Source organism: Neoarius graeffei, chromosome 10 (genome assembly GCF_027579695.1).
Source record: "Neoarius graeffei isolate fNeoGra1 chromosome 10, fNeoGra1.pri, whole genome shotgun sequence".
Taxonomy (NCBI): Eukaryota; Metazoa; Chordata; class Actinopteri; order Siluriformes; family Ariidae; genus Neoarius; species Neoarius graeffei.
This window is the reverse complement of record NC_083578.1, coordinates 22,973,258-23,000,793: the sequence shown is the minus strand read 5'-3', so window position 1 is coordinate 23,000,793 and position 27,536 is coordinate 22,973,258. Positions and strand designations below refer to the sequence as shown.

General features: G+C 43.9%; 2 protein-coding genes across 2 annotated transcripts in view; both read right to left on the bottom strand.

Moving 5' to 3' along the window:
- The window catches only part of nr2c2 (nuclear receptor subfamily 2, group C, member 2), a 62,176-nt gene extending 59,642 nt beyond the window's left edge, over nucleotides 1-2,534 (bottom strand). The window contains exon 1 of the mRNA XM_060931557.1: nucleotides 2,518-2,534. The gene's annotated coding sequence lies outside the window, so the exon portion shown is untranslated. The remainder of the gene's footprint in view (nucleotides 1-2,517) is intronic.
- A 3,852-nt stretch (nucleotides 2,535-6,386) lies between these two features.
- wdr46 (WD repeat domain 46) lies at nucleotides 6,387-25,025 on the bottom strand. Its single transcript, XM_060931554.1, has 14 exons — nucleotides 24,948-25,025; nucleotides 24,454-24,618; nucleotides 20,419-20,499; nucleotides 20,078-20,190; nucleotides 19,883-19,970; nucleotides 19,693-19,754; nucleotides 19,500-19,604; nucleotides 16,785-16,935; nucleotides 16,445-16,680; nucleotides 16,088-16,241; nucleotides 12,076-12,226; nucleotides 10,877-11,067; nucleotides 6,851-6,964; nucleotides 6,387-6,749 (listed from the first exon to the last, which is right to left on the bottom strand). Exons 1-14 carry the CDS (start codon nucleotides 25,002-25,004, stop codon nucleotides 6,633-6,635), a joined length of 1,785 nt encoding a protein of 594 aa, XP_060787537.1. The 5' UTR covers nucleotides 25,005-25,025; the 3' UTR covers nucleotides 6,387-6,632.
- Nucleotides 25,026-27,536: the final 2,511 nt, after the last annotated feature.

Sequence of the window (27,536 nt, the reverse complement as noted above, 5' to 3'; positions counted from 1 at the left end):
GATGCTGTAATTGATGCAGTATGTGGTTTGGCATTGTCATGTTGGAAAATGCAAGGTCTTCCCTGAAAGAGACGTCGTCTGGATGGGAGCATACTGTATGTTGCTCTAGAACCTGAATATACCTTTCAGCATTGATGTCTTTCCAGACGTGTAAGCTGCCCATGCCACATGCACTAATGCAACCCCATACCATCAGAGATGCAGGCTTCTGAACTGAGCGCTGATAACAACTTGGGTCATCCTTCTCCTCTTTAGTCCAAATGACACGGCGTCCCTGATTTCCATAAAGAACTTCAAATTTTGATTCGTCTGACCACAGAACAGTTTTCCACTTTGCTACAGTCCATTTTAAATGAGCCTTGGCCCAGAGAAGACGTCTGCGCTTCTGGATCATGTTTAGACACGGCTTCTTCTTTGAACTATAGAGTTTTAGCTGGCAACAGCGGATGGCACTGTGAATTGTGTTCACAGATAATGTTCTCTGGAAATATTCCTGAGCCCATTTTGTGATTTCCAATACAGAAGCATGCCTTTATGTCATGCAGTGCCGTCTAAGGGCCCGAAGATCACGGGCACCCAGTATGGTTTTCCGGCCTTTGACCCTTACGCACAGAGATTCTTCCAGATTCTCTGAATCTTTTGATGATATTATGCACTGTAGATGATGATATGTTCAACCTCTTTGCAATTTTACACTGTCGAACTCCTTTCTGATATTGCTCCACTATTTGTCGGCGCAGAATTAGGGGGATTGGTGATCCTCTTCCCATCTTTACTTCTGAGAGCCGCTGCCACTCCAAGATGCTCTTTTTATACCCAGTCATGTTAATGACCTATTGCCAATTGACCTAATGAGTTACAATTTGGTCCTCCAGCTGTTCCTTTTTGGTACCTTTAACTTTTCCAGCCTCTTATTGCCCCTGTCCCAACTTTTTTGAGATGTGTTGCTGTCATGAAATTTCAAATGAGCCAATATTTGGCATGAAATTTCAAAATGTCTCACTTTCGACATTTGATATGTTGTCTATGTTCTATTGTGAATACAATATCAGTTTTTGAGATTTGTACATTATTGCATTCTGTTTTTATTTACAATTTGTACTTTGTCCCAACTTTTTTGGAATCGGGGTTGTGTGTGTTGTACAAGTTTCAGACCAATTGCTGAAAGCCAGAAAGATGTGATCAGAATCTGTATGAAAAAATGAACGTGTGATAAATGTCCAGAAACCTTTATAACAAGTGTTGCCAGGCAAAACAAACCTTGCCCAGTAGCACTTATGATGAATATGAAGGAAGATGTCACGAAAAAAAAAGATAGATACCCTATGGGTACATGTGGCTACTGCTTATAAATAAAATTGTTTTCTGATTCCATGTCCATACAGTAAATATAGCATATATCTCTTACTGTAAGGCAGTAGCTACAAAAATTAAATGTAATCAAAAATGAACAATTTTTAAAAATCACAAATAAAATATACAAAGTGTCTGTACTTTTATATTATTCTACTCGTATACTTTTCAAAACTGAAACCTCTGAACTGAGGCTGATAGGCGCAGACTGTCGCCATGACCCGGAAATGGTCCGGCGCTCGAGCTCAATGGAACACACTTTCCGTTTGTAATAAGCATAAACGTGTCTGAAAGCGATTTCTTTAATGTCGTGAATTGTCGTAGAAGCATTATTTAATACTAATGACAATATTTTGTTTCACAAGTGTAGTGTGAAGACTCTAAATATCTGCCAAAAAGCTAAAAAAAAATTATTTGATCTTTTAGAAGGACCAAACAAAAGCTGTGATAATCAAAAGGTACATTTTCTTAAAATAAATGTTATTTACCAGCTGGGAGGTCTGTATCGTGAAATACCGTGATCGAGGTCTTGAAAGTACTGACCGAGGTCACGGTATTTCACCATACGGACCGACCTTAAGCTGGTAAATAATGTTACTTTTTTCTTTACCAAATTCTAACAGAAAACGAGAGCGCCCGAAAGGGAAAACCGAGCCGAGCCGCCATTTTGAATCCTCATTCACGGCTGTAATGCAAATTGGTTCCTCCTCGGTATACAAGTGCACTTCCATGGCAGGAAAAAAACTACATTTTGCCACCTATGTAGCCCCCTATTTATACAAAATTGAGTCATTCAGGATTCAGCCATGTTTTTGCTTGGCGTAAGCAAGAGTTAGAGGTTTTTAGCTTTCTCCTCAAATGTTTTCTTTTATTTCTTCTTCCTCAGGATAGTAAAACTCGCTTTCGCTGTGAACACTGTCCTTATCGCTATCCATGATGTAAAATTAATGCTATTCTCCTGAGAAATGCTGGCAAAAATTTATAAGGTTTTTGATAATCTTTATAAATAAATCTTATTTAAAAAAAGATAAATATTGACCCCAAAAAATGCTACTATGTTTGTTGTTGTGAACGAGCGAGTCGCCAGAGGGCCGTAATTCGCCAGCCAATCAGAGCGCAGGATTTAATGGAAACTGCACCACGAAAAAAAAACCCACCACTTACTTGATGTCGAATCAACAGCCTTGGCGAACCACGAGGTGAATTTCGTTTATCTTTTTATCTGCTGGTTATTTTCCAATACTACGAGGTTTCTCTTTCGTTTCTGGTTCTGATTAGTTCCGAAGTTTATCAAGAAATAGAACGGGTAATCGAACTTGATCAGGATTCGTGCTGATTGGTTACAAACGCTGTGTCCTAAATCACTCACTCGTTCACTACGCCCTACTCACTATGTAGGAAATTACTATATAGAGGACTATTTAGTGAGTTCATCTCGCGGCACTACTTTTCATAATGTATTCTGAGATACTTTGAGTGCACTATATAGGATGTAATAATGCTCATTCGAACAGCACTACAAAATGGCGACCTGACTATATAGTCCGCTGTGTAGTGAGTAGAGAGTGATTTGGGACAGGGGAGCTTTTCGCTATTGTTACACTGCTTCTTCCATTCTTATACTCGTGTACTACTTATTGTAATACTTATGCGCATGCGCAGTATGCTATCGTTACACTCATTCTTACAACATGATAACGCGAGATATCACGAGTCACCGTTCTGGTCATGCGCAGTGCGCGATTGTTGCACTCTTGCATAATGAGTGTATGATGCAGTAGCCACAAAAACCTTTAACCTTGACCGGATGACCCCCAAAATGTTGGAGGTTCTATTTGAGACCAATGCCCATCTATTCTGAAATTTTCATGAAGATTGGTCCAGCCGTTTTCCCATAATATTGTTAACAAAAAAACAAAGAAACCCCACCGAAAACAATACCTTGGCCCCTGGTGGACTCCGTCTCAGGCGAGGTCATAAATTTCTACCATTTATTGTCTTCAATTGATATGTCCACAGGCGGCACGGTGGTGTAGTGGTTAGCATTGTCGCCTCACAGCAAGAAGGTCCGGGTTCGAGCCCCGTGGCCGGCGAGGGCCTTTCTGTGCGGAGTTTGCATGTTCTCCCCGTGTCCGCGTGGGTTTCCTCCGGGTGCTCCGGTTTCCCCCCCAGTCCAAAGACATGCAGGTTAGGTTAACTGGTGACTCTAAATTGACCGTAGGTGTGAATGTGAATGGTTATCTGTGTCTATGTGTCAGCCCTGTGATGACCTGGTGACTTGTCCAGGGTGTACCCCGCCTTTCGCCTGTAGTCAGCTGGGATAGGCTCCAGCTTGCCTGCGACCCTGTAGAACAGGATAAAGCGGCTGGAGATAATGGATGGATGGAATGATATGTCCGTAGATCGAGTACGTCTTTTATTTCATCGCCATGTGGCTGAACACATGGAATCCAACATGCTTGTGCTTCTCCCATTCGCCACACAGTTTTAAGCACACCATTAACAGAAGCATATAAAACTGGATTTGCAAAACCTTATGATATGCCAAAATACATGGTGTCGTGTTTCCTCGTCATCTTGGTTAGTACTGCCTGCTTTGTCTTATCTAAAGATCGGCGTTGACTTTGTGTTCTCAGCTCAATTCAATGTGAAGTACATGTAACAGATTTCAAATAAAACAGTATTGGTCTGGGAGTTTGTGTATTATTTGTGCAACTCATCCAACCTGGGAAATGTAAAGACAAGAAGAAGAAGAAACCTTTATTTGTCACATGCACACTTCAAGCACAGTGAAATTCATCCTCTGCATTTAACCCATCTGAAGCAGTGAACACACACACATGCAGAGCAGTGGGCAGCCACACCAGAGCAGCCGGGGAGCAGTCAGGGGTCAGGTACCTTGCTCAAGGGCTCCTCAGCCCAAGGCCGCCTCACGTCAACCTAACTGCATGTCTTTGGATTGTGGGGAAAACCGGAGCACCCGGAGGAAACCCACGCAGACACGGGGAGAACATGCAAACTCCACACAGAAAGGCCCTCGCCGGCCACTGGGGTCAAACCCAGAACCTTCTTGCTGTGAGGCGACCGTGCTAACCACTACACCACCGTGCCAAGAATTTCACTGTACTACACACACAACTATATTTGACAGTACACTGTGTCTGTCTTTTTAGTCTTATTTTATTAATGTATTGGAGTAAATGGAGAAATTTGTTGCTGTTGAAAGAAGACTGCTACAGTCTCCTGCAAAAACATTGGAAGGGCAAGGCCAATTCTTATGTTTCTGCTATACAAGACATTTTGGATTGAGATTTAAAAAAAAAAAGGCTGAATGTGAGACAGTAGATCAGAATATCATCTTTTCGTTTCCTGACCTTTACATCTAGATGTGTTAAACAACTTAGAACTTGGCACCTTTGGTGGCAGACCGCCCAATTTTTAGGTGAGCAAACATATAGGAAGAGAGAGTCTTAATATGAGACTTGAAGTTGAGAAAAGAGGGAAAATTGATCAGAGCCATTGCACAAGCATTGCGAATAGCCAGTACAACAATTTGGAATGTTCTCAAAACAAAAGAAACCACTGGTGTAGTAACAACCAGACATCGAACAGGTCAACCAAGGAAAACAACAGCTGGTGACGAACATTGTGAGAGCTACGAGTCCTTTTCTCAACTTCAAAAAGGTTTGCTTTTCTCCCATAGACATCTCTCTGTTCTTCGCGTTGGTTTATCCTTTTTAACAACAAATGCAATCTTCACAGGTGAAACCCAGGGCTCAAACTAGGAGTAGACATTCAGAACTATTAATTGTTTCAACAATTAATTTAACAGGACACACCTGGGCAACAAGAAACACCGGTCAGTCGCATGTTCCAATATATATGATCACTTGAAAAATGGGTTGGTTCAAACAAAAGGTGGCATGTACCAAGTTAACACACGTAGATGAAAATATCAGGAAATGAAAGCTGAAATTCTATCATCTCATATTTATCTTTTGATCTTAAACCCAATGTCTTCAGCATGCAGCAAAAACTTCACACAAACTGTCCCCAATTGTAAATCTGTGTGCGCATGTTGATCCAAAATGGACTTTCCATTCATCTTGTACACAGTTCATGGTTCCAGGATGAACTTTAGACCAAGATATAGCACTTAAAGATGACATAGCAATAAACTTTTTTTTTTAAATAGGAATATGCTTTAATCTTCAGCCAACAGCCTGGTGACATAGCTTTAAGAGACCCAACCCACAACATTTTCAACTGGCTTTGCAGTTTGCATACTGATAATTGGAAATAAACTGTAGGTGCTAGATGGAAATAGTGTATGGAGTTTCTGTGCATGAGTTATCCTGGGCTTCGTACAGGTTTTCTCCCACCACATAAACATGCAGGTAGGTGATCTGGCTATGCTAAATTGACACTATGTACCAATATGTGTGTATGAACACACGTGCATGTGAAGCCCTGCACAGTGTTTCCAGAATAGGCTGAGAAATCAGGATGACCAGGACCCTTTCCAATACGAGGTGATTACTGAAGATGACTACGTAGCCGGGCACCACGGTGGTGTAGTGGTTAGCGCTGTCGCCTCACAGCAAGAAGGTCTGGGTTCGAGCCCCGTGGCTGGCGAGGGCCTTTCTGTGTGGAGTTTGCATGTTCTCCCCGTGTCCATGTGGGTTTCCTCCGGGTGCTCCGGTTTCCCCCACAGTCCAAAGACATGCAGGTTAGGTTAACTGGTGACTCTAAATTGACCGTAGGTGTGAATGTGAGTGTGAATGGTTGTCTGTGTCTATGTGTCAGCCCTGTGATGACCTGGCGACTTGTCCAGGGTGTACCCCGCCTTTCGCCCGTAGTCAGCTGGGATAGGCTCCAGCTTGCCTGCGACCCTGTAGAACAGGATAAAGCAGCTAGAGATAATGAGAGGAGATGAGACTATGTAGCCCAAATAGGGCCCCCCCCCAAAAAAAAACAACACCACCCACTTGTGATTTCTAGAAAAAAAAAAAATTAAAACAGTAAAGATAATATTATATTACAACATATCAGTTTTATTAGGTGCATCTCAGTACAGAGGTATTAGGTACAAAAGTGTCTTTTCCTCATGATACTAAGAAAATCTCTTACAAAAGATGGAAAGCAGTCCAGAGATTAGATGACACTAGGGTTACAGGGTTCTAAGACAGTCACAGTGTGCATGTCTGAAAACTGGTCCAAGGTCCAGCATTCTGAATTAGTCCTTTATTTCTGTGAAGTTGTCAGCACAAAGCTTCTTCCTACTTCTTGAATCGATCCAGTGCAGTCTTCCTCCCATGCTCAGCCTGCTGCTTGGCACTCTCCTTCCTCTCCTTTTCTCTCTCCATTCTCTCCTCCACTGTTTTCCGAATCACGTCCTAGAGTAAGGCATTACATTACATCAAAAAGGAGCTGTACTAAAATCTGCTTAATATAAAAGGCCTCAAGCAAAAGAAATTGTTTTTGTGGAATTAAATACCCTCTGATCCTCGTAGGCCACTTTGTTCTTCCTCTTCTCCACAGCACCAGCTGCACTTCTGCCTCTCTTTTTAAATCTCGGCTTAAACTTTTCAGGTGCTAGTGGATCATAACCCTGAAAAATACATTAAAAAAAAAAAAAAAATCACATGCAAAATAATAATGAAAACGCTAAATACAGTGCAATGTGGAAAATAATGTAATGGGTTTTAGCTTCACAATTCAGATTGTCTGGCTGAGGCAAAGCCTGCAAAATGCAATCACGCAATAGAGCAAATGCAATAGAGCAGATGCAAGCTCAGTGTGAGGCGTGCGCTCGATCTCTCTCTCGCTCATGAATTTTACATGAATATCAAGGCAATATTGGGCTTTCAGTGATTCCTTGGAACTGTTATCCTGTGGAAGAAGTAATATACATCAAACATCTTTAATAGAAAAAAAAAAATTTGGTGCACAAGTTTAAATTCATTTTGGGTTTTCTGAAGTCAACACGGTCAAAATCATACACACGGAAAAAAAAAAAAAAAAATAATATATATATATATATATATATATATATATATATATATATATATATATATATAAAAAATTGATGAACCAGCTGCGGAGGGATGGGACCCACCCAGAATGGCTAACCCAAGGCAGGACAGTCCTAATCATAAAGGACCCCCAGAAAGGACCCATCCCATCCAACTACCGGCCAATTACCTGTCTCTGCACAACATGGAAGGCCCTGTCAGGCATCATTGCGGCAAAAATGAGTAAGCATGTGGCTCAATACATGAGCAAGGCACAGAAAGGAATTGGCAGTAACACCAGAGGAGCCAAGCACCAGCTACTGGTCGATAGAACAGTCGCCCGAGACTGTAAGAAGAGACAGACCAACCTGTGCACTGCCTGGATTGACTACAAGAAAGCCTACGACTCAATGCCACACACATGGATACTGGAATGTCTGGAACTGTATAAGATCAACAGGAACCTAAGGACCTTCATCCAGAACTCAATGGAAATGTGGAAGACAACCCTAGAGGCCAACTCAAAACCCATTGCCCAAGTCAACATCAAGTGCGGCATATACCAAGGAGATGCGCTATCACCACTGCTGTTCTGCATAGGCCTGAACCCCCTCAGTCGGATCATCATGAAGAGCGGCTACGGGTACCGATTCCGTAGTGGGGCAACAATCAGCCACCTGCTCTACATGGATGACATCAAGCTGTATGCCAGGAACGAGCGAGAAATAGACTCGCTGATCCACACCACCCGGATCTACAGCGATGACATAGGGATGTCATTCGGATTGGACAAGTGTGGCCGGATGGTCTCAAAGAGAGGCAAGATGATCCGGACTGAGGGGATTGACCTACCAGAGGGCAACATAGGTGATATCCAAGACAGCTACAAGTACCTTGGCATCCCACAGGCTAATGGAAACCATGAAGAGGCCACAAGGAAGTCAACCACAGCCAAATACCTCCAGGGAGTAAGGCAGGTCCTGAAAAGTCAGCTGAATGGTAAGAACAAGGTCCGAGCCATCAACATGTACGCACTACCAGTCATCAGATACCCTGCTGGTATCATAAACTGGCCAAAGGAGGAGATAGAAGCCACAGATATCAAGACTAGAAAGCTCCTCACCATGCATGGAGGGTTCCACCCCAAGTCCAGCACCCTGAGACTATACACTAAGCGGAAAGAGGGAGGCCGAGGGCTAGTGAGCGTCAAGACCATGGTCCAGGATGAAACATCGAAAATCCGAGAATACATCAGAAAGATGGCCCCAAAGGATGAACTGCTAAGTGAATGTCTCAGGCAGCAGAACCCTGATGAGAGTGCAGAGGAGGAGGAGGAACAGACAACCTGGAGGGACAAACCCCTACATGGCATGTACCACCGTCAGATAGAGGAAGTGGCTGATATCAAGAAATCCTACCAGTGGCTGGATAATGCAGGACTGACAGACAGCACAGAGGCACTAATCATGGCAGCACAAGAACAGGCCATAAGCACAAGAGCCATAGAGGCCAGGATCTACCAGAGTAGATCAGACCCAAGATGGAGACTGTGCAAAGAAGGCCCTGAAACAGTCCAGCACATAGTAGCAGGGTGTAAGATGCTAGCTGGATCAGCGTACATGGAGAGGCACAACCAAGTGGCTGGGATAGTATACAGGAACATCTGCAACCAGTATGGAATAGAAGTACCCAAGTCCCAATGGGCCATACCACAGAAGGTGGCTGAGAACAACAGGGCCAAGGTTCTGTGGGACTCCAGCTTCCAGACTGACAAACAGATCCTGGCTAACCAACCGGACATAGTGGTGGTGGACAAAGAGCAGAAGAGGGTGGTGGTGATAGATGTGGCGATCCCAGCTGATGCCAACATCAGGAAGAAGGAACATGAGAAACTTGAGAAGTATCAAGGGTTGAAAGAGCAGCTGGAACGGATGTGGAAGGTCAAGGGTTGCGTGGTCCCTGTGGTAGTGGGGGCACTTGGGGCAGCAACCCCCAAACTGGGAGAGTGGCTCCAGCAAATCCCAGGAACAACATCTGAAGCCTCAGTCCAGAAGAGCGCAGTCCTAGGAACATCGAAGATACTGCGCAGAACCCTCAAACTCCCAGGCCTCTGGTAGAGGACCCGAGCTTGAGGATGACATGGATACCACCCCCCCGCCGGGGGTGAGAAGGAGATTTTTTTTTTTTTATATACACACACACACACACAAATTATTAAATCAATGGTGCTGTCAGTTCCAAAATGCCTGCCAAGGCCTCTTGACTTGACCATTAGTGATCATGATTGACTACAGCCGGTAGCTTCTGTATGCCAAAATAAAAATGGGTTTGTTTGACAAGTTAGTGGAAGGTGTATTTACTTTGCCAAGGCCTGGAAGAAAACCCAAACAGTCACCCTCAGCTGAGAGGAAATTGGTTTGGATGATCAGGAACAACCCAGAAACCATCAAGTCACAGGCCTGCCATAAAATGGAAGCTGCTAGAACACTAGCATCACTGTCTGCAATCAAGTGAGTTTTACGTTGCCTTGGACTGACAGGCTGCTGTCCAAGAAAGAAGCCTCCATTCCAAAATCCACACCATCAGGCTCGACTCAAGTTTGCAGCTGATAACATGGACAAAGAAAAAGCCTTCTGGAGGAAAGTTTTATGGTCAGATGAGACAAAAACTGAGTTATTTGGCCACAATGACCAGAGGTTTGTTTGGAGGAGCAATGGTGAGGCATTCAACCCCAAGAACACTGTACCAACTGCTAAGCATGGTTAAACAAAAAGGATATAATAATGAAGGAGGACTACTTTAGAATTCTTCAGCATAACCTCAAACCATCAGCTAAACAGTTGAATCTTGGACAGAACTGAGTGTTTCAAAAGAACGCTGACTCCCAAACACATCGAAGCTAATTGTGGAATGGATAAAGCAGGCTAACGTTAAGCTTTTGGAACGGCCGTCCCAAAGTCCTGACCTCAGCCCTATGGAAAATACAGTACATGGACTGTGCTTAAAAGTCAGGTCCATGCCAGGAACCCAACAAATTAAACTGAGCTCTAATAATTCTGCCAAGAAGAATGATCAAATATCCAACTGGAATTCTGCCAGAAGCTTGTTGACGGCTGGTCAAGGTGAAACTTGCTAAGGGACATTTAACCAAATATTAAGTGTGCTGCATGTATCCTTTTGACCGTGTTGATTTTAGAAAATCCAAAATATAATTTATTTTGGGTTTTCTGAAATCAACACAGGAAACTTGTGCACCAAAATATTGTGGGGTTTTTTTCTATTAAATATGCATGCTGTACAATCATTCTGCCACAGAAAAAGAAATCACTGAAAGCCCAATACTGCCACAACATTCATGTCCATGATGAGTGCATGTTAACTTCTGACTGCAACCGTACATCGTATGGATGGATAGATGGGCACTTGCTGCACAGGTGTGATGTGAATTCTACGGATCTGTTACTAAAATATTAACGTATGCGTGTCTGTTATATTCATGGTGAACTCACCAATACTTCCACTCTTTCTTTATGTTTTTGCTCAAACGTGGCCTGATCCACTTTACCCAGCAGTCCTGGGTCCAGGCTAATCAGGTCGGGCTGCACTTTCTCCAAGAGAGCCTTGACCTCCCATTCCTGCCTCTGCTTTTTGCTGCGGTATGGGTTCACATCCAGAGCATCAAAGTTTGGCTCACCCGCACCTAATAAAAAACACCACGAAGTCAAAAACATGAGGAAAATACTTTTCAGTTCCTTGCAGCTTAATTAATACCAGGCTAATCAGATACACAAGCAAACTTGGAGCAGGACAAAGTGTTAGGATAACATCTCGTATCCAAAGCTTTTACTCTACTTTACCATACTACATACAATGCTGTAAGTGCCACTTGAATTCATCTCAACAAATTGAATTTGTTTGCTAATCAGATTCTGGACCTAAATCTCTTTCAATGATAATTAAAATACAGATAGAAATTTTATATTAATACAGGGCGGCACGGCAGTGTAGTGGTTAGTGCTGTCGCCTCACAGCAAGAAGGTCCGGGTTCGAGCCCTGTGGCCAGCGAGGGCCTTTCTGTGCGGAGTTTGCATGTTCTCCCCGTGTCCGCGTGGGTTTCCTCCGGGTGCTCCGGTTTCCCCCACAGTCCAAAGACATGCAGGTTAGGTTAACTGGTGACTCTAAATTGACCGTAGGTGTGAATGTGAATGGTTGTCTGTGTCTATGTGTCAGCCCTGTGATGACCTGGCGACTTGTCCAGGGTGTACCCCGCCTTTTGCCCGTAGTCAGCTGGGATAAGCTCCAGCTTGCCTGCGACCCTGTAGAAGGATAAAGCGGCTAGAGATAATGAGATGAGATATAATAATACAAACTAGGAACCAGGCCAGTATTGTGCAAGGTCACTGTTCCAGGCAATGGATTATTATTATTATTATTATACTTCATTACACAAGTTCCTGGATTTGTGCAAATCCATAAACAGAAAAAGATTCTGTAATTAGTGAATTATGTTACATGATGCAACAACTTCTGGCAAACACATTGTACTGGATGCCCAAGTTGTCACTTATATACTCAGATGTCACTAAAATGGACACGTTACTGTCAGTGGAATTAATAAAGCTTATATCTGCACATGAACATGTTTATGCCTGCATTCTATTTAGATATATACACATGAATGTACCAACATTTTGTCTCCTGTACTAACCTGGCACAATCATACTCGTGAACCCTTCTCCATGTCCAATACCAAGTATGTCCTCGAAGGGGCAAAACCCAACCCCCCATACTGAGCCTCTCACACGATGTGCCATGTAGGGCTTGGATACTGGCCCGCCTCCATACACATCCCGGTACACCTGAGGGTGATCATGTACAGACATGTTATTTTAAGCGAAACACCAGAAATCTTCCTGAAATTATCTGCGTACAACATTTCATGAAACGTTACAAGTGTGCCAGAAACTTGTCAGTATCTGTACTATATCTTCAGTAGTTGCACTAAACTCTGTGTGTGTGTGTGTCAGCCTTATAGTATTTGAGTCCAGGACTTGGACTTGAGTCCAACTCGTGCCCTAATTTTAAGGACTCATGACTCGACTTGGACATTAACTGCATTCGGACTCGTAAATCGGAGATGAGGACTTGGATTTTTTCTTAATTTTTTGTAACATGCCATAATAATTTGGCATAAGATGTATATCTACATTAATTTTGTACTAACTTCGTGCAAGAGTGTCACACCTCACAGGCGATTGCTCTAAGACAACGAGGGAGGCTCAGCCTCCTCTAAAAATGCCCTTATAACTTTAATGTGTGCGTGAGTTTTTTCCCCCTCGTGACAGCGCGATGCAGCACAGCCTCAGTGGGCTTCAATGGCATTTGGGAGCTCTGCGCTTTTCAATCTCAAAATGCAAGACGATTATTGGACAAATACTGCGAAAATGCCCCCCACGGAGTCTCACGGACTCCCAGCCTCAGTGGACTTCAGTGGCATTTGGGAGCTCTGCGCTTTTCAATCTCAAAATGCAAGACGGTTATTGGACAAATACTGCGAAAATGCCCGCCTACGGACTCCCAGCCTCACATGGGAAGGACATGGCAGTTTCCGCGAGGAGACTGGTGATTGGTGAAAGCGGCCGGATATTTTCTTTGATTGACAGCTCGTTTCAACTATAGACAGGCAGCGGTGAATTTCAGTTCAGTCCCATGCGGATTCGCAAGTGCTGTGGTGTATTGTAAGAGATCAGCTTACATTTCGATTTCATTCATTACATACGGTTTCTACCAGCTTTTTTAGTTTGTATATATTTTCATTGTAAATAAAGTGTAAATATAGTGTTGTCAAGTTTGCTATCTTAGTTCCAGAAATTTCGTTTATTTGAGTGACTGAACTTGAACTTGAGGGGGCTAGTCAGCTAGCAAGAAAGCTGCGCACGGATGCCAAGCATTGCTGATTTAATTTTGGCGAAGCCATTTGCCAGTCTTCCTTTCGAGGAAAAAATTAAAATTAAAGAGCAGGGTAGACCAACGCCTCAAATTGACTTGGTGAAAAAGGTAGGGAATAATACTCGTTCCTTTCAGCTCTCCTGGTACGAGAAAGTGAATTGGCTAACAGCAAGTGACCCACATCAACAACAGTAAATAGGCTACTTTAGTAATATGTCATGGATGGACCAAAAATATAGAATCTATTTAAAATGTTTATGCTGAGTATATTATATTGGAATATATATTTTTCTGGATAGGAATTAAACACAGCTACAATTTGGAAAACATTTTTAAACAAAAACACAGCCGAGAACATTTCACACTACGGACCTGGATTAAAAGTGAAGGGTTATCAAAATTGTCAATAAAACATTTCTCAGTCAAAATAAGTAAAATATAGGGAAAGTGTCATTGAATGAAATGTGTGGCACCCAGCTCTACTGCTGAGGTTCCTGACAAAGAGCTGCTTTCAATAATGATCAATTTTTAAACAACATGCCACAATTTTAAAATATAAAATGTTAAAATATACCACCCCAACACCACCATCATGTATATTGGACAGTAGGCTAATGGGGCAAAAGAACCTGTTATTTCACAGTTTGTGACCCTGCCAACAATCAGCCAGATCAGAGGCAAGAGTATGGGCAAAATTGATGTTTTTTCTTTTAAAATCTGGAAATATCGTAACCGACCAGCCTCCCCTGTTTGAAAGACTACCAGCCGCCACTGTCGCACCTGCACACCTTGGCATGTGCATCAGATAGACTCTCAGGTGCGCTCCGGACAGCGCGTGTGCGCCGTAAATGACTCGCACCTGCACAGGATTAAGGCGCAGGATTACCGAGCCTTATTTCCTCGTTTGATTTCCTGATCCCTGATTTCCTGTTTCTCGTCTTTGATTCTGCAGAGTCTACGATAGCCTGTTTGTGCCTCGCTCGACCTATTGCCTGTTTCACCGTTTTACGATTTTGCCTGCCGTTCTGGATTGTTTATGTCTTCACTTGTATTAATAAACAAACCTTCTGCATTTACATCCGTCTCCCAACCATCTGACAGAATACTTCACACTCCCTGACAAAGAGAAGCACATTCACCTGCTCATACGTCATGTTCAGGAACAAACTAATGCTAATGGCGCTAAAACAGCCACCGTCAAATGGTGCGGTTGGAGTCTTGTTCTTGGCTCAAAATTTTTTTAACGACTTAGACTTTAACACTGGGGACTGGACTCGGACTTGAGGTTTAGTGACTCGACTACAACACTGGTGTCAAGGCCGCGTTAACCCTTGCAGAGGCCCTGGGTAGACACCCCCCCGAGGCCCCACCCCCGCCTGTTGTCAACTGCGCTCAGCAAATTCACCCCCTCAGACGTGCCTGTCTGACTAGACACAGAAACTTAAATAATGACAGTGGCACAATTAGAAATACTATTGAACGATAAAACTTTATATCCATCAACACCTATTTAATCGAGAAAAAGCAATGGTGAAATAGGCAATTGCGTGGTGAAAAAATCCATCAGACATCACGGTTAACAAGTCTGGTTAACTAAAGTTTAGCCTCAAGAAGCCTTTGAATGAGTGAGTCAATGAACAACATGTCAAGAACATAACCTAGGCCTACAACAGTTTCTTTAGTATTCAGAACAAGAACATTCATTTGGTATATAACCGTTCGTTTTCATTTTGGAATCCAGGCGACTTTTAACTTGTGAAAACAAAGAGCGATAACAAAGAAAGAAAAATATCTTGCTTCTCAGAAATAAATCTCAAAATGTTAGGCTACGTGAAACATTTCATCCTTTCACACACGTAATGTCCCAAACAGCAGTGGCACACAGCTTTGCGCATTCAGTTTGACAGCCATGGGTCAACTTACAAGGGCGCTTTCCTACTTTTCTGGAAAGCGAAGTCATTAATTAAATCATTGAACTCAAGCTGGCGTAGCGTGTGAAGACATGGTGGACAGCGATCACATTGACAACGACGGGTGATTTATGCGACGGGACAAGGTGGGCTTCCTTACGGGTGGCGAAATGCATCAAAAATGTTATCAGTATGATCAAAACTTCTGAAAATATCGTTTCATATTTTCCGATCTCGCTACCTCCGAGGCCCCCTAGTGGCCGAGGCCCTGGGCAGCTGCCCATGAAGTCCATTAAGGCCTCTGCATGCTCTTGCGACAAGGCTTTCGCAGACAGTTGTAATTTATCGTTGAGCGGGGAGTAATAGGCGTGCGCGATGTTATTCACCGCTACAACGCAAGGGGGCGCAAAGTCGCGAAATCGCTAGGAGTAGTTGGTGGGTGTGGTTAGTGGAGTGTTTATCCTCCAGTTACTTATAATGACTAGAACTGGAGTCGTATAGATGTCCGTACTTCCTCACTTCCTTGATCAACCGCTCTTCGTGCTGCTCCATCTTCGCTCGTGTTTTTAAAAATGGCGGTCGTGAAAACAAACCAAACCGGGAAAGTAGTGAAGCAGAAGTGCGTGTACAGCAGATGTAGAGTGGACCAATCAGAGCCCTCTTGTCTGCGACGCTGTCTGCGAGGCTTCTGCGGTGGTCACAATTTTTGGGAGGTGCGCGCAGAGTGTCTGCGAAGGTGGGGGGGCTACGCAGACGCTATCTGCGACACCGTCTGCGAGGACTGCGTTGTCAGCATAAATTGGCCTTTAGGATAACGCGTCCTTGACTGGTGTGTGTGTGGGTGTGTGCGCTTATACATACCTGTACTACATCTCCAGTAGCAGCACTGAGCAGTCCTCTCTGACTGAGTGAAAGGCAGGAGGCTCCAGCAGGTAAGTAGTACTTATGAAGTGGCTTAAATGCTCGAATGTCATAAACATTCAGTCTCCTGTCCAGACCTGACGTCACCATGTACCTGTCTCGCACATACATATACGCTGGACTGTTACACTCTTCCATAAGTGAAGTTCACCTGTCAAAGTTACTCAACACAGCAGCAAATGTCTGGAAAAACATTAACCTTCAATCAAATGAAACAATTTTCCTGCATATATTGTACGCCAGCTATAAAAAGCTGTATATTCCCCTCAACACTACCACAACACGAGCAATACATACGTGCCAGTTTTGTCCACAGCGAGTGAGCGGACTGCTCCCCTGTGGCACAGCATTTTAACTAATGGCTCTTTCTGATTGGGAGACCACAGGCTGACTGTGCCATTCGGGTGACCCAAGTGGATGATGGCATTATGAGGATTCTGCGCCATCACGTCAAGCCTGCCTGTCTTTGTGCAGATCGCTGCCACCTCCTTTCCCACGGACACATCCAGGTACTGCAGGAAACCTGTGGCACTCTGAGAGAGTTGGAGGTACATAAGAACACACATGCTAATACACCAGAACAGGCAGGTTTGGGAATGCCAACAGAGCATGCACTGCAACATTTGTACTGACGCACCGCTGTGGCAAGCAGGAAGTGGTACGGGAGGAACTGCATGCGTAGGACGTCGTTGAATTTTTTGATGCAATGCAGCTCTATGCCTTTGGAGTCATAGATGTAGAGCCACTTCTTCTGAGCCACAGCGAACATGGCCTCAGTGTGAAGCCACCTAGTGAACGACAGTGTAAGAGCAAATTAGGGAAGCAAAATTGCATAGAATGAGCACAAGTCAAGGAACCCAAAAGTTTAGTGGATTTTAAGCTCGACATTTCTGAAACTTTTTCCGAAGAAAAAGCAAATAATTGTGCATTTGTATCATTACTGGCACGTGAGCATGAGCAATGTAACTGAATGTGAATACGTTACTCAGAATAAACAGATATTATTCTATTCACATTCACACACACCGATTGGCGAATCTACTACTAGGCTATCAGATCATATACCATGAGCAGAGAAAAACAAAATGGCGGAGCGTGTTGCTGAACCAACTGAGGTCGAACTAAAAACTCTACTTGTTAAAACCCCCAAAAATACAAAAAAATGGAGTAAAAGTATTTGATGGTAAGAAAGTATCTTTTTAAAAATATTTTTTTCAAGAATTATTATTAGCTCATCTAGCCGACAGGCGATAGATAAGCTTATGCCATCATGTGTTGTCTGTCCGTCGTCGTCCACATTTCACGAAAATCACCTCTCTCAATTCTTCACAGATTTTTATTCTTTTTGTCAGGAAGGTAGGTCTGCCTGGGGGTGCATATGGCTTCTACCCAAATTTGCATAACTGCAATTAATAATGAAGATCTGAAGTAATTAAGCCCTAATGAGCAGTTTCCACACAAACCGCTTCTTCTCCCTCAATTCTTCACCGATTTTGATTCTTTCTGGCAGGAAGGTCGGGGAACCTAGGGTGCATATAACTTCTACCCAGATTTGCTTCATTACAATTATTAATGAAGTTATGGACTAATTAAGCCTTAATGAGCAGTTCAACAAAAATCGCTTCTTCTCGGTCAATTCCTTGCCGTTTTGGAACCTGCTCAGTTCATGTGAGGAAGCCCACCAACATCCCAGAGTTGAAGCTGTTCTGTACGGAGGAACGGGCTAAAATTCCTCCAAGCCAGTGTGCAGGACTGATCAACAGTTACCGCAAACGTTTAGTTGCAGTTATTGCTGCACAAGGGGGTCACATCAGATACTGAAAACAAAGGTTCACATACTTTTGCCACTCACAAATATGTAATATTGGATCATTTTCCTCAATAAATAAATGACCAAGTATAATATCTTTGTCTCATGTGTTTAACTGGGTTCTCTTTATCTACTTTTAGGACTTGTGTGAAAACCTGATGATGTTTTAGGTCATATTTATGCAGAAATATAGAAAGTTCTAAAGGGTTCGCAAACTTTCAAGCACCACTGTTTTCCTAGGATGTATATGGCTTCTATATATAGCTTGTATATATAGCTTGCAACATTTATTACGCAAGGTAGCCCACTTCAGATTGTTCCTTCTGGACTAGGCGGGGCCAGAGTGAGCTACGCTGTCATTGACGGCCTTGTTATAGCTTTGTTTTTTTGTTTTTTTTACAAATTGCTACGGTCATTTCGCCGGTTTCTTTACATTCTAAGCGGAAATGATTTTGTCAGACGTTTTGTATAAAGTTTTTCATCTCATTATCTCTAGCCGCTTTATCCTTCTACAGGGTCGCAGGCAAGCTGGAGCCTATCCCAGCTGACTACGGGCGAAAGGCGGGGTACACCCTGGACAAGTCGCCAGGTCATCGCAGGGCTGACACATAGACACAGACAACCATTCACACTCACGGTCAATTTAGAGTCTGTATAAAGTTTTTATTTATTGAATTTACAAAAAATAAAAAATGCTGTTTCTCAAAATCCAGTGAATGTGGATATAATAAAACAGTTATTCCACACAATCTCATCATACATGGCTTATAGCCTATCAGCTCATGTACAACTTGATTTCGTGGAATAACTTAAATATGCACTACATATGCTGATACAAGGGGCAGCACGGTGGTGTAGTGGTTAGCGCTGTCGCCTCACAGCAAGAAGGTCCTGGGTTCAAGCCCCGGGGCCGGCGAGGGCCTTTCTGTGCGGAGTTTGCATGTTCTCCCCGGGTCCGCGTGGGTTTCCTCCGGGTGCTCCGGTTTCCCCCACAGTCCAAAGACATGCAGGTTAGGTTAACTGGTGACTCTAAATTGAGCGTAGGTGTGAATGTGAGTGTGAATGGTTGTCTGTGTCTATGTGTCAGCCCTGTGATGACCTGGCGACTTGTCCAGGGTGTACCCCGCCTTTCGCCCGTAGTCAGCTGGGATAGGCTCCAGCTCGCCTGCGACCCTGTAGAAGGATAAAGCGGCTAGAGACAATGAGATGAGATGCTGATACAAATGCAAATCAAGGTAGGAGGCACACTCTTCAGGTCCACATGAAGCGAGATATACGGGGTTTGTTTTAAGGGAGCTAAACAAGCCTGGGTCAATCCTGCACGCGGACCTCAGTACTGTTTAGTAACACAAACTTCAAAACCTTAGTCGTCATCATTTATTTGAAGAAAGTGCTTCCATTAAAACCATTTTCCAGCCCAGTCATGTATAAAATTACTGCAATCTTCAGAGTTTTTTTTTTCTTAAATCCTCAATTTCTATTTAGATTTTCCGAAAGGCATGGATGGACATTTTTTCTGTTAGTGTGCGTGTCTGCACTCACTTGACATCTTGAACCGTTTCCATGACATTCATCTCGCACATAAGGTTTTTGGTTTGCCATTCTATGCAACTCACATGACCTCTCCTTCCACCTAGTAATAGATGCCTGAAAGGAACCAGTTCCATAGAGTTAGACATTTTTCAACCTCACAACAATATCAGCATCATTCAAAGTGAAGTGTTATGGTGCTGACCGGCCAGTTCTGCTGTAGTCTATTCTGTATGGTCCAAACTGGGTCAGATGCAAGTTAAAGTACTACAGAGAGAGAGAGAGAGAATGCTTTATAGAAAGTCTGGGCAATGCACTGTATTACACAGTTTTGACTGGACATTTGAAAGTGTTTACAGTAATTCTTGCTTAAAAAAAAATCATCCAAGTGTCACCTTTGCCCCAGATGTAATATCAACAGCCTCTGCTATGTCTTCCTGTGATACAGTGCATGTGTCCTCATCGTCATCTCCCTCCAGAAACCTGGTGTCACAATGAGTGTGTTAATGTGTGCTTAACCGAACAAACACCAATTGTCAGTGTCAAACCAACTGAAGTGTGCAGTGTTCAGAATCAGGTGCATTACCCACCCAGCATCCTCTGGGAGCAGGAGATCATATCGTGCAGCCTCTTTCTGTGCTAGATCAGAAGCCGCTTCGGACCGGGTGATGATCTCTTTCACCTTATTTTTGGCTTTGTTCAACTGATGAGAAAACAGGGACACATCAACAAACAATTTATGACACAGGATTCTGTTAGGCTCGAATATGAATGGGAGTTTAACCTTCGATTAGCAGCAGAACTAAACTTAGAAAATAAAGCTGCTTCTTTTTTTTTTTTTTTTTTAACACTGACAGCTTGGTGGGAAAAAAAAATACATAGAGAGAATAAAGTTCTCTCAACATGTGGCTGTCGGACTTTTGCGGCTTACCCTTTCAAAGTTTTTGCCTCTCTGGAATTTCTTCAAATGCCCTTCTGGGATAGGGGCTTCACCAGGGAAAGGGTCCTTTTTCTGCAGAAATAACATTAAATCAGTGAGCTCTGTTGGTTCTCGATTTTGTGTATAATACACAACTCTGCAGATTAATCTCATCGTTGGGGGTGCCAAATCAACACACATCTTGAGAGAATTCACAGCTGTGCCAACAACCTCACTACTTTGTGCACAAAGTAGTCATTAGACCAAGTATTTATACCCGCGGCTTACAGACATGCTATTTAGTACGGTAGACTCATCTCATCATCTGTAGCCGCTTTATCCTGTTCTACAGGGTCGCAGGCAAGCTGGAGCCTATCCCAGCTGACTACGGGCGAAAGGCGGGGTACACCCTGGACAAGTCGCCAGGTCATCACAGGGCTGACACATAGACACAGACAACCATTCACACTCACATTCACACCTACGCTCAATTTAGAGTCACCAGTTAACCTAACCTGCATGTCTTTGGACTGTGGGGGAAACCGGAGCACCCGGAGGAAACCCACGCGGACACGGGGAGAACATGCAAACTCCACACAGAAAGGCCCTCGCCGGCCACGGGGCTCGAACCTGGACCTTCTTGCTGTGAGGCGACAGCGCTAACCACTACACCACCGTGCCGCCCTAGTACGGTAGTAACTATACAAATTCCGTCAGAAGGACAGATCACTTGTCATTCAATAGTGTCTCACCAAATCAAATTAGGGAACAAATCAATGCTGTACGTGTTCAGCAAGAAAAATATTAAAATGCAGTCACTCCCAAAACCCTTTCCAGCTTATTGTATTAGCTACTGGATCTCGTATACAGTAAGTATATTCAGACTACTTTCTAGCCTATATTTGGAGCACAAACGACATAAGGTATGCATATGGTGTATGCATATAAATTCCCTGCTTAGTCCTATTCCTGAATTACTTCTACAGAACTGAATGACAGTGGTCCAACAGCATCATACATCATGTATTGTTTTAATAAACTTTTACACACCATAGATTTAATTAAAATGAGGAAGTATTCTTCAGTGTATAACAGACAAAACATGTTCAGATCTTTTCAATTAGTTCATTCCAGATACACTCACTAGGAACATTATATTCTAAGCTCCCTGTTCTTGGCTGGCAGGAGTGGAACCCAATGTGGTTTTCTGTTGTTGCAGAAGATGCTTTACTGCTCATCACGGTTGTAAAGACTGATTATATGAGTTACTATATCCTTCCGGGCAGCTCAAACCAATCTGGCCATTTTCCTCTGACCTCTCTTATGAACAAGGCATTTCGACCCACAGAACTGTCACGCTGTCAATGTTTTTTTGTTTTTCGCACCATTCTGTGTTAACTCTAGAGAGTGTTGTGTGTGAAAAGCCCAGGAGATCAGCAGTTTCTGAAATACTCAAACCAGCCCATCTGGCACCAACACCCATGCCACAGTGAAAGAAAGTCACACTTTAAGATCACAATTTTTCCCATTCTGATGTTTGAAATTGAACATGAATTAACTGAAGTGCTTGATTTGTATCTGCATGATTTTATGCATTGTGCTACTGTCAAGGGTTTAGCTGATTAAATAATTACATAAAACAGCAGGTGGCGGCACGGTGGTGTAGCGGTTAGCGCTGTCGCCTCACAGCAAGAAGGTCCTGGGTTCGAGCCCCGTGGCCGGCGAGGGCCTTTCTGTGCAGAGTTTGCATGTTCTCCCCGTGTCCGCGTGGGTTTCCCCCGGGTGCTCTGGTTTCCCCCAAAGACATGCAGGTTTTTTTTTTTTTTAAAGATTTTTTGGGGGGCTTTTTCCACCTTTATTGGATAGGACAGTGTAGAGACAGGAAATGAGCGGGAGAGAGACAGGGAGGGATCGGGAAATGACCTCGGGTCAGAATCGAACCCGGGTCCCCAGAGTTATGGTATGGCGCCTTATCCACCTGAGCCACAACGCCCCAAAAAAAAGACATGCAGGTTAGGTTAACTGGTGACTCTAAGGCCAAGTTTACATTAGACCAGGGGTGTCAAACCTGATCCATAAAGGGCCGTGTGGCTGCAGGTTTTCATTCCAGCCATGCAGCAGCACACCTGACTTGGCTCATTCAATCAACTGAACTGTCTTCACACAGTCAAATACTTGCAGCCACACCCACCCTTGATTAAAGGGTGGGTGTGTCAGTTGATTGAATAAGCCAAATCAGGGTGCTGCTGCATGGCTGGAATGAAAACCTGCAGCCACACGGCCCTTTATGGATCAGGTTTGACACCCCTGCATTAGACCATATCAGCGGATCATCAGATTAACGTTTTTAAAACGATTAGTGTGCACACAGCAACACCAATACACGATTCGCGTGCACACAGCAACACCAATACACGGATACACTCGGCTCCGCAGGCATCCTGCGCTCCAAATCACTCCGCCCTGAACAGCGAGTGCCCTCTGGAGGGTGCGCACTCCGGCCCTGCGCAGCTCACAGAGTGCGCGAGTGTAGTGCACGAGCAATGATTCGGGACTGAGCCGCTGTGTGTGTGATCTCAGTGCATATCACTTACCACTTGCAAGTGGAAGGATGGCAAGCCTAAAGACAATCATAACTACACAATGGGCAGTATTTGCATCAGTATTTGCAGTATTTTCATACTTTTATACTCTTTAATGAAAGGTGATACAAGGCGGAAGTCCGCGCCGTTTTTCAGCAGTCGCGTCACATGACCAACGCCAGCGAATCAGGAAGGTGGATGTCACAGTGACGTTGTCCAATGACGACGCCAGCTAGAGCTCAGCGCAGCGTATCCGCGTATTCTCAATGTTTACACAGCACCGGACCAGACACGATCTGGATTGAATACGTGGACCCTGGCGGATTCCCGTTTCCCAGCGTTTTAATGTAAACGGACAGTGCATCCGCGAAGAAAACGAGACAGATACGGTCTAATGTAAACTTAGCCTAAATTGACCGTGGGTGTGAATGAGAGTGTGAATGGTTGTCTGTCTCTATTGGCCCTTTTCCACTACCCTTTTTCAGCTCACTTCAGCTCGCTTCAGCCCGACACGGCTCGCGTTTCGACTACCAAAGAACAGCACGACTCAGCTCACTTCAGCCCTGCTTAGCCCCTAAAACTCGCACCGTTTTGGAGTGGGGCTGAAGCGAGCCAAACCGAGCCGAGTGAGGCTGGGGGCGTGAGGAGACACTCCCCTGTGCACTGACTGGTGAGGAGGAGTGTCCTCACATGCCCACACACGCCCCGCGAGCACGCTGGGATCTGTAAACACCGTAAACCCGGAAGAAGGAGAATTACGAATTACGAGAATTTCTGAAGCCTTATGCGCCTCGCCTCATCTATACGCTCTTGCTAGTATCTGTTGGCGTTGTCGGTGACAACAAGCCACAGCACCAAGACCAGCAACACTAACGACTCCATGTTTATTGTTTACTATTCGGGTCGTGAGACTACCGCTTAAAAGGTCACTGATGTCACTGTTTGCGCTGCTTAACGACATCACGTGACGTCCACCCACTTTCGCTAACTCCACCCAATGTGTCCACCCACTTCCAGCCAGCACGGTTCAGCGCGGTTGTAGTCGAAATGCAACTCCAACAGCCCCGCTCAGCTCGACTCAGCCCAACTCAGCACGGCACGGCTCAGCCCGACTCAGCCACGTTTGTAGTGGGAAAGCGGCATATGTGTCAGCCCTGTGATGACCTGGCGACTTGTCCCCGCCTTTCGCCCGTAGTCAGCTGGGATAGGCTCCAGCTTGGCTGCAACCCTGTAGAACAGGATAAAGCGGCTACAGATAATGAGATGAGAAAACAGCAGGTGTACCTAATAAAGTGGATGGTGAGTGTATAAATGGATACATAAAGATATGAATCTTGTTAAATGAAAATTGAAACAAAACCACTTTTAGAATCGCATATCAAATATAAATTCAACATGCTGACACAGGTCTCAGATTTGACATATGGTCACCTTCCAGAGTCTCAAGAGTATTAAATATACACACCCCTGATATGAACTTATCACCAGTTCTTCTTTTCCTCTTCTTTTGTTGCTGGTCATGTTTTTTGTCTGACACTTCTTTCGGTGCTTCACCTTCACTGTTTTTGTCTTTCTTCTTATCATCATCATCCTTTTCATTTGTCGTTGCTTCCCAGTAACGCTTTGGGGGCTGAGGTAAACAAATGCAGACATGAGAAAGCCTTCAGATAATACAACACACATCAATGGCTTGACTAAATAAGAATGTTTTTACAGATCCATTTGCGAACAACTATTTTAGCATTTATAGTATAAAAAGTGTTATATATAAAATGTTATATGCAACACTTTGGAACTTAGCAGCAATTAGCCTGTGTTGTGTTGTGTTTAGAATGGTCATTATATTTCTTTTGCGCCGTTTTCAGGAAAACATCTTTTCCGGTCGTTACCAAGCGAACTCCTCATTCTAACTCACAATCACAAACATTTATACAAATGTAAACTGGAACACACTCTCACCTTTTTCTTTTTCTCCACGTGTGTGTTGACCAACACGTCTCGCACGGGCGCCGCCATCTTTGTTGTAGTCTTTGTACTTCCGCCGCGTGAACGGTTTTTCTTCCGGTTGAATCCCGAATGACTCTCATACCCTATGTAGTGCACCTACAAAAGTAGAGGGCAGCCGTTTGAGCTGCGTTCAAGTGACGTCACACGCTGGGCTCAAGCTGAGTGGTGTGTGTTGTAGGCGCTCTGGAGAGAATAAATAATACAAATACATCCTGAATTATTCATCAACAATAATTAATTTGCTTTAATTATGTCAAAACAAAATATTAATTTGTGTTTCTAATCCCTAGAAATGGAACTGCAAGTTGGACTATTGTTAAAAAAGGCATAAATCATGTGTAATTTAATCATTTTCACAATTTAGATGTAATGGATGCAGGAAAAGATTCACGAAACATCACCACCACCACCACACAAATATGGTATATATATATGGTGGCACGGTGGTGTAGTGGTTAGCGCTGTTGCTTCACAGCAAGAAGGTCCAGGTTCGACCCCCGGGGCCGACGAGGGCCTTTCTGTGTGGAGTTTGCATGGTGTCTGTGTGGGTTTCCTCCGGGTGCTCCGGTTTCCCCCACAATCCAAAGACGTGTAGGTTAGGTTAACTGGTGACTCTAAATTGACCGTAGGTGTGAATGGTTGTCTGTGTCTATGTGTCAGCCCTGTGATGACCTGGCGACTTGTCCAGGGTGTACCCTGCCTTTCGCCCGTAGTCAGCTGGGATAGGCTCCAGCTTGCCTGCGACCCTGTAGAACAGGATAAAGCGGCTAGAGATAATGAGATGAGGTGAGATGCTACTGTTTGTTCAGATCTGCATAATGTATAATGCTGTCCAGAATGGATAGTTGTGTGCAAAAGTCTGGGTGCGCACACACACGTATGGTGGCATGGTGGTGTAGTGGTTAGCTCTGTAGCCTCACAGCAAAAAGGTCCTGGGTTCAAGCCCAGCGGCCGATGAGGGCCTTTCTGTGCGGAGTTTGCATGTTCTCCCCGTGTCTGTGTGGGTTTCCTCCGGGTGCTCTGGTTTTCCCCACAGTCCAAAGACATGCAGGTTAGGCTAATTGGTGGCTCTAAATTGACCGTAAATGTGAGTGTGAATGGTTGGTTGTCTCTGTGTCAGCCCTGGGATGATCTGGCAACTTGTCCAGGGTGTACCCCGCCTTTCGCCCGTAGTCAGCTGGGATAGGCTCCAGCTTACCTGCAACCCTGTAGAACAGGATAAGCGGCTACAGATAATGGATGGACGGATGCTCAGATTATGGATTTTGAGTTGTATTTGCTGCACTAAACTACCAAGCCTGTGTATGCAGGAAATACAAACCAAAATGAAATTGGACCAAGGGAAGTTACTGTAAATCTGACATGAAATCATGTGCATGCAACCCAAAATGGTCCATTTTCCAGGCACTAAATACAGATGATATAGAACTTTGTGAATCTCATTCTCATCTCATTCTATCTAGCCGCTTTATCCTGTTCTACAGGGTTGCAGGCAAGCTGGAGCCTATCCCAGCTGACTACGGGCGAAAGGCGGGGTACAGCCTGGACAAAAACATTCACAGGTGTGAATGTGAGTGGTTGTCTGTGTGCCGGGGGGGTACAGCCTGACACATAGACACAGACAACCATTCACACTCATGGTCAATTTAGAGGCACCAGTTAACCTAACCTGCATGCCTTTGGACTGTGGGGGAAGCTGGAGCACCCGGAGGAAACCCATGCGGACACGGGGAGAACATGCAAACTCCACACAGAAAGGCCCTGGCCAGCCACGGGGCTCGAACCCGGACCTTCTTGCCGTGAGGCGACAGCGCTAACCACTACACCACCGTGCCGCCCCCTTGTGAATCTATCAGGAGATAAACTCGACTGTAGATTATTGGCAAATTTCCCAGATTTGTTGAGCAACAGACCACAAAATGCTGCTTGGAAGGTCAAGAAAACAGGTGGTGAACTATTAGTGCTACCAAGCGAATGTTGCGCAAAAACTGTGCATGCATGATTGATGCATTTTCACTACAAAAAAAAAATATATATATAATTTTTAACCTCATCCATGACTGAGACAAGTATATATCAAGTATATGTGTGTATGTGTGTGTGTAGCTGTGAGCAAAACAACACTGCTTACAAAAACATCTGTCTTCTAATGTAAGAGAGAGGTTGGATGGATCAGCTACACAGCATGCAGGAAGTGCGTGTGTGTGTGTGTGTGTGTGTGGTTTAAAAAATATTTTTGTAACCCTATATGGTGTATTTCTCTGTGCCAAATTCCTGTGGGTGTAATTTCTACTTATTGCTTCTCTTTTGTGTTCACATGAGATACTATCATTGCTTCTCACTCATATACCGGTAGTTCAAAAATACCTTTCGAACCCTCAAACTGCCTATTGCATAGCCATTTATATAATTTTGTTCAATGCATTTGTTGAGGACAAAATATCCATATATATAAATAAATAAATAAATATATATATATATATATATATATATATATATATATATATATATATATATATACACACACACACACACACACAC

Excerpts from the sequence above, each read along its gene's own strand:
- wdr46 (XM_060931554.1), bottom strand. The coding sequence starts at position 25,004 with ATGGCGGCGCCCGTGCGAGACGTGTTGGTCAACACACACGTGGAGAAA. Across the intron at positions 19,755-19,882 it reads ATATTACATCTGGGGCAAAG|TACTTTAACTTGCATCTGAC; the intron begins GTGACACTTGGA and ends CTCTCTCTGTAG. Across the intron at positions 6,965-10,876 it reads AAGAAAGAGTGGAAGTATTG|GGTTATGATCCACTAGCACC; the intron begins GTGAGTTCACCA and ends TGTATTTTTCAG.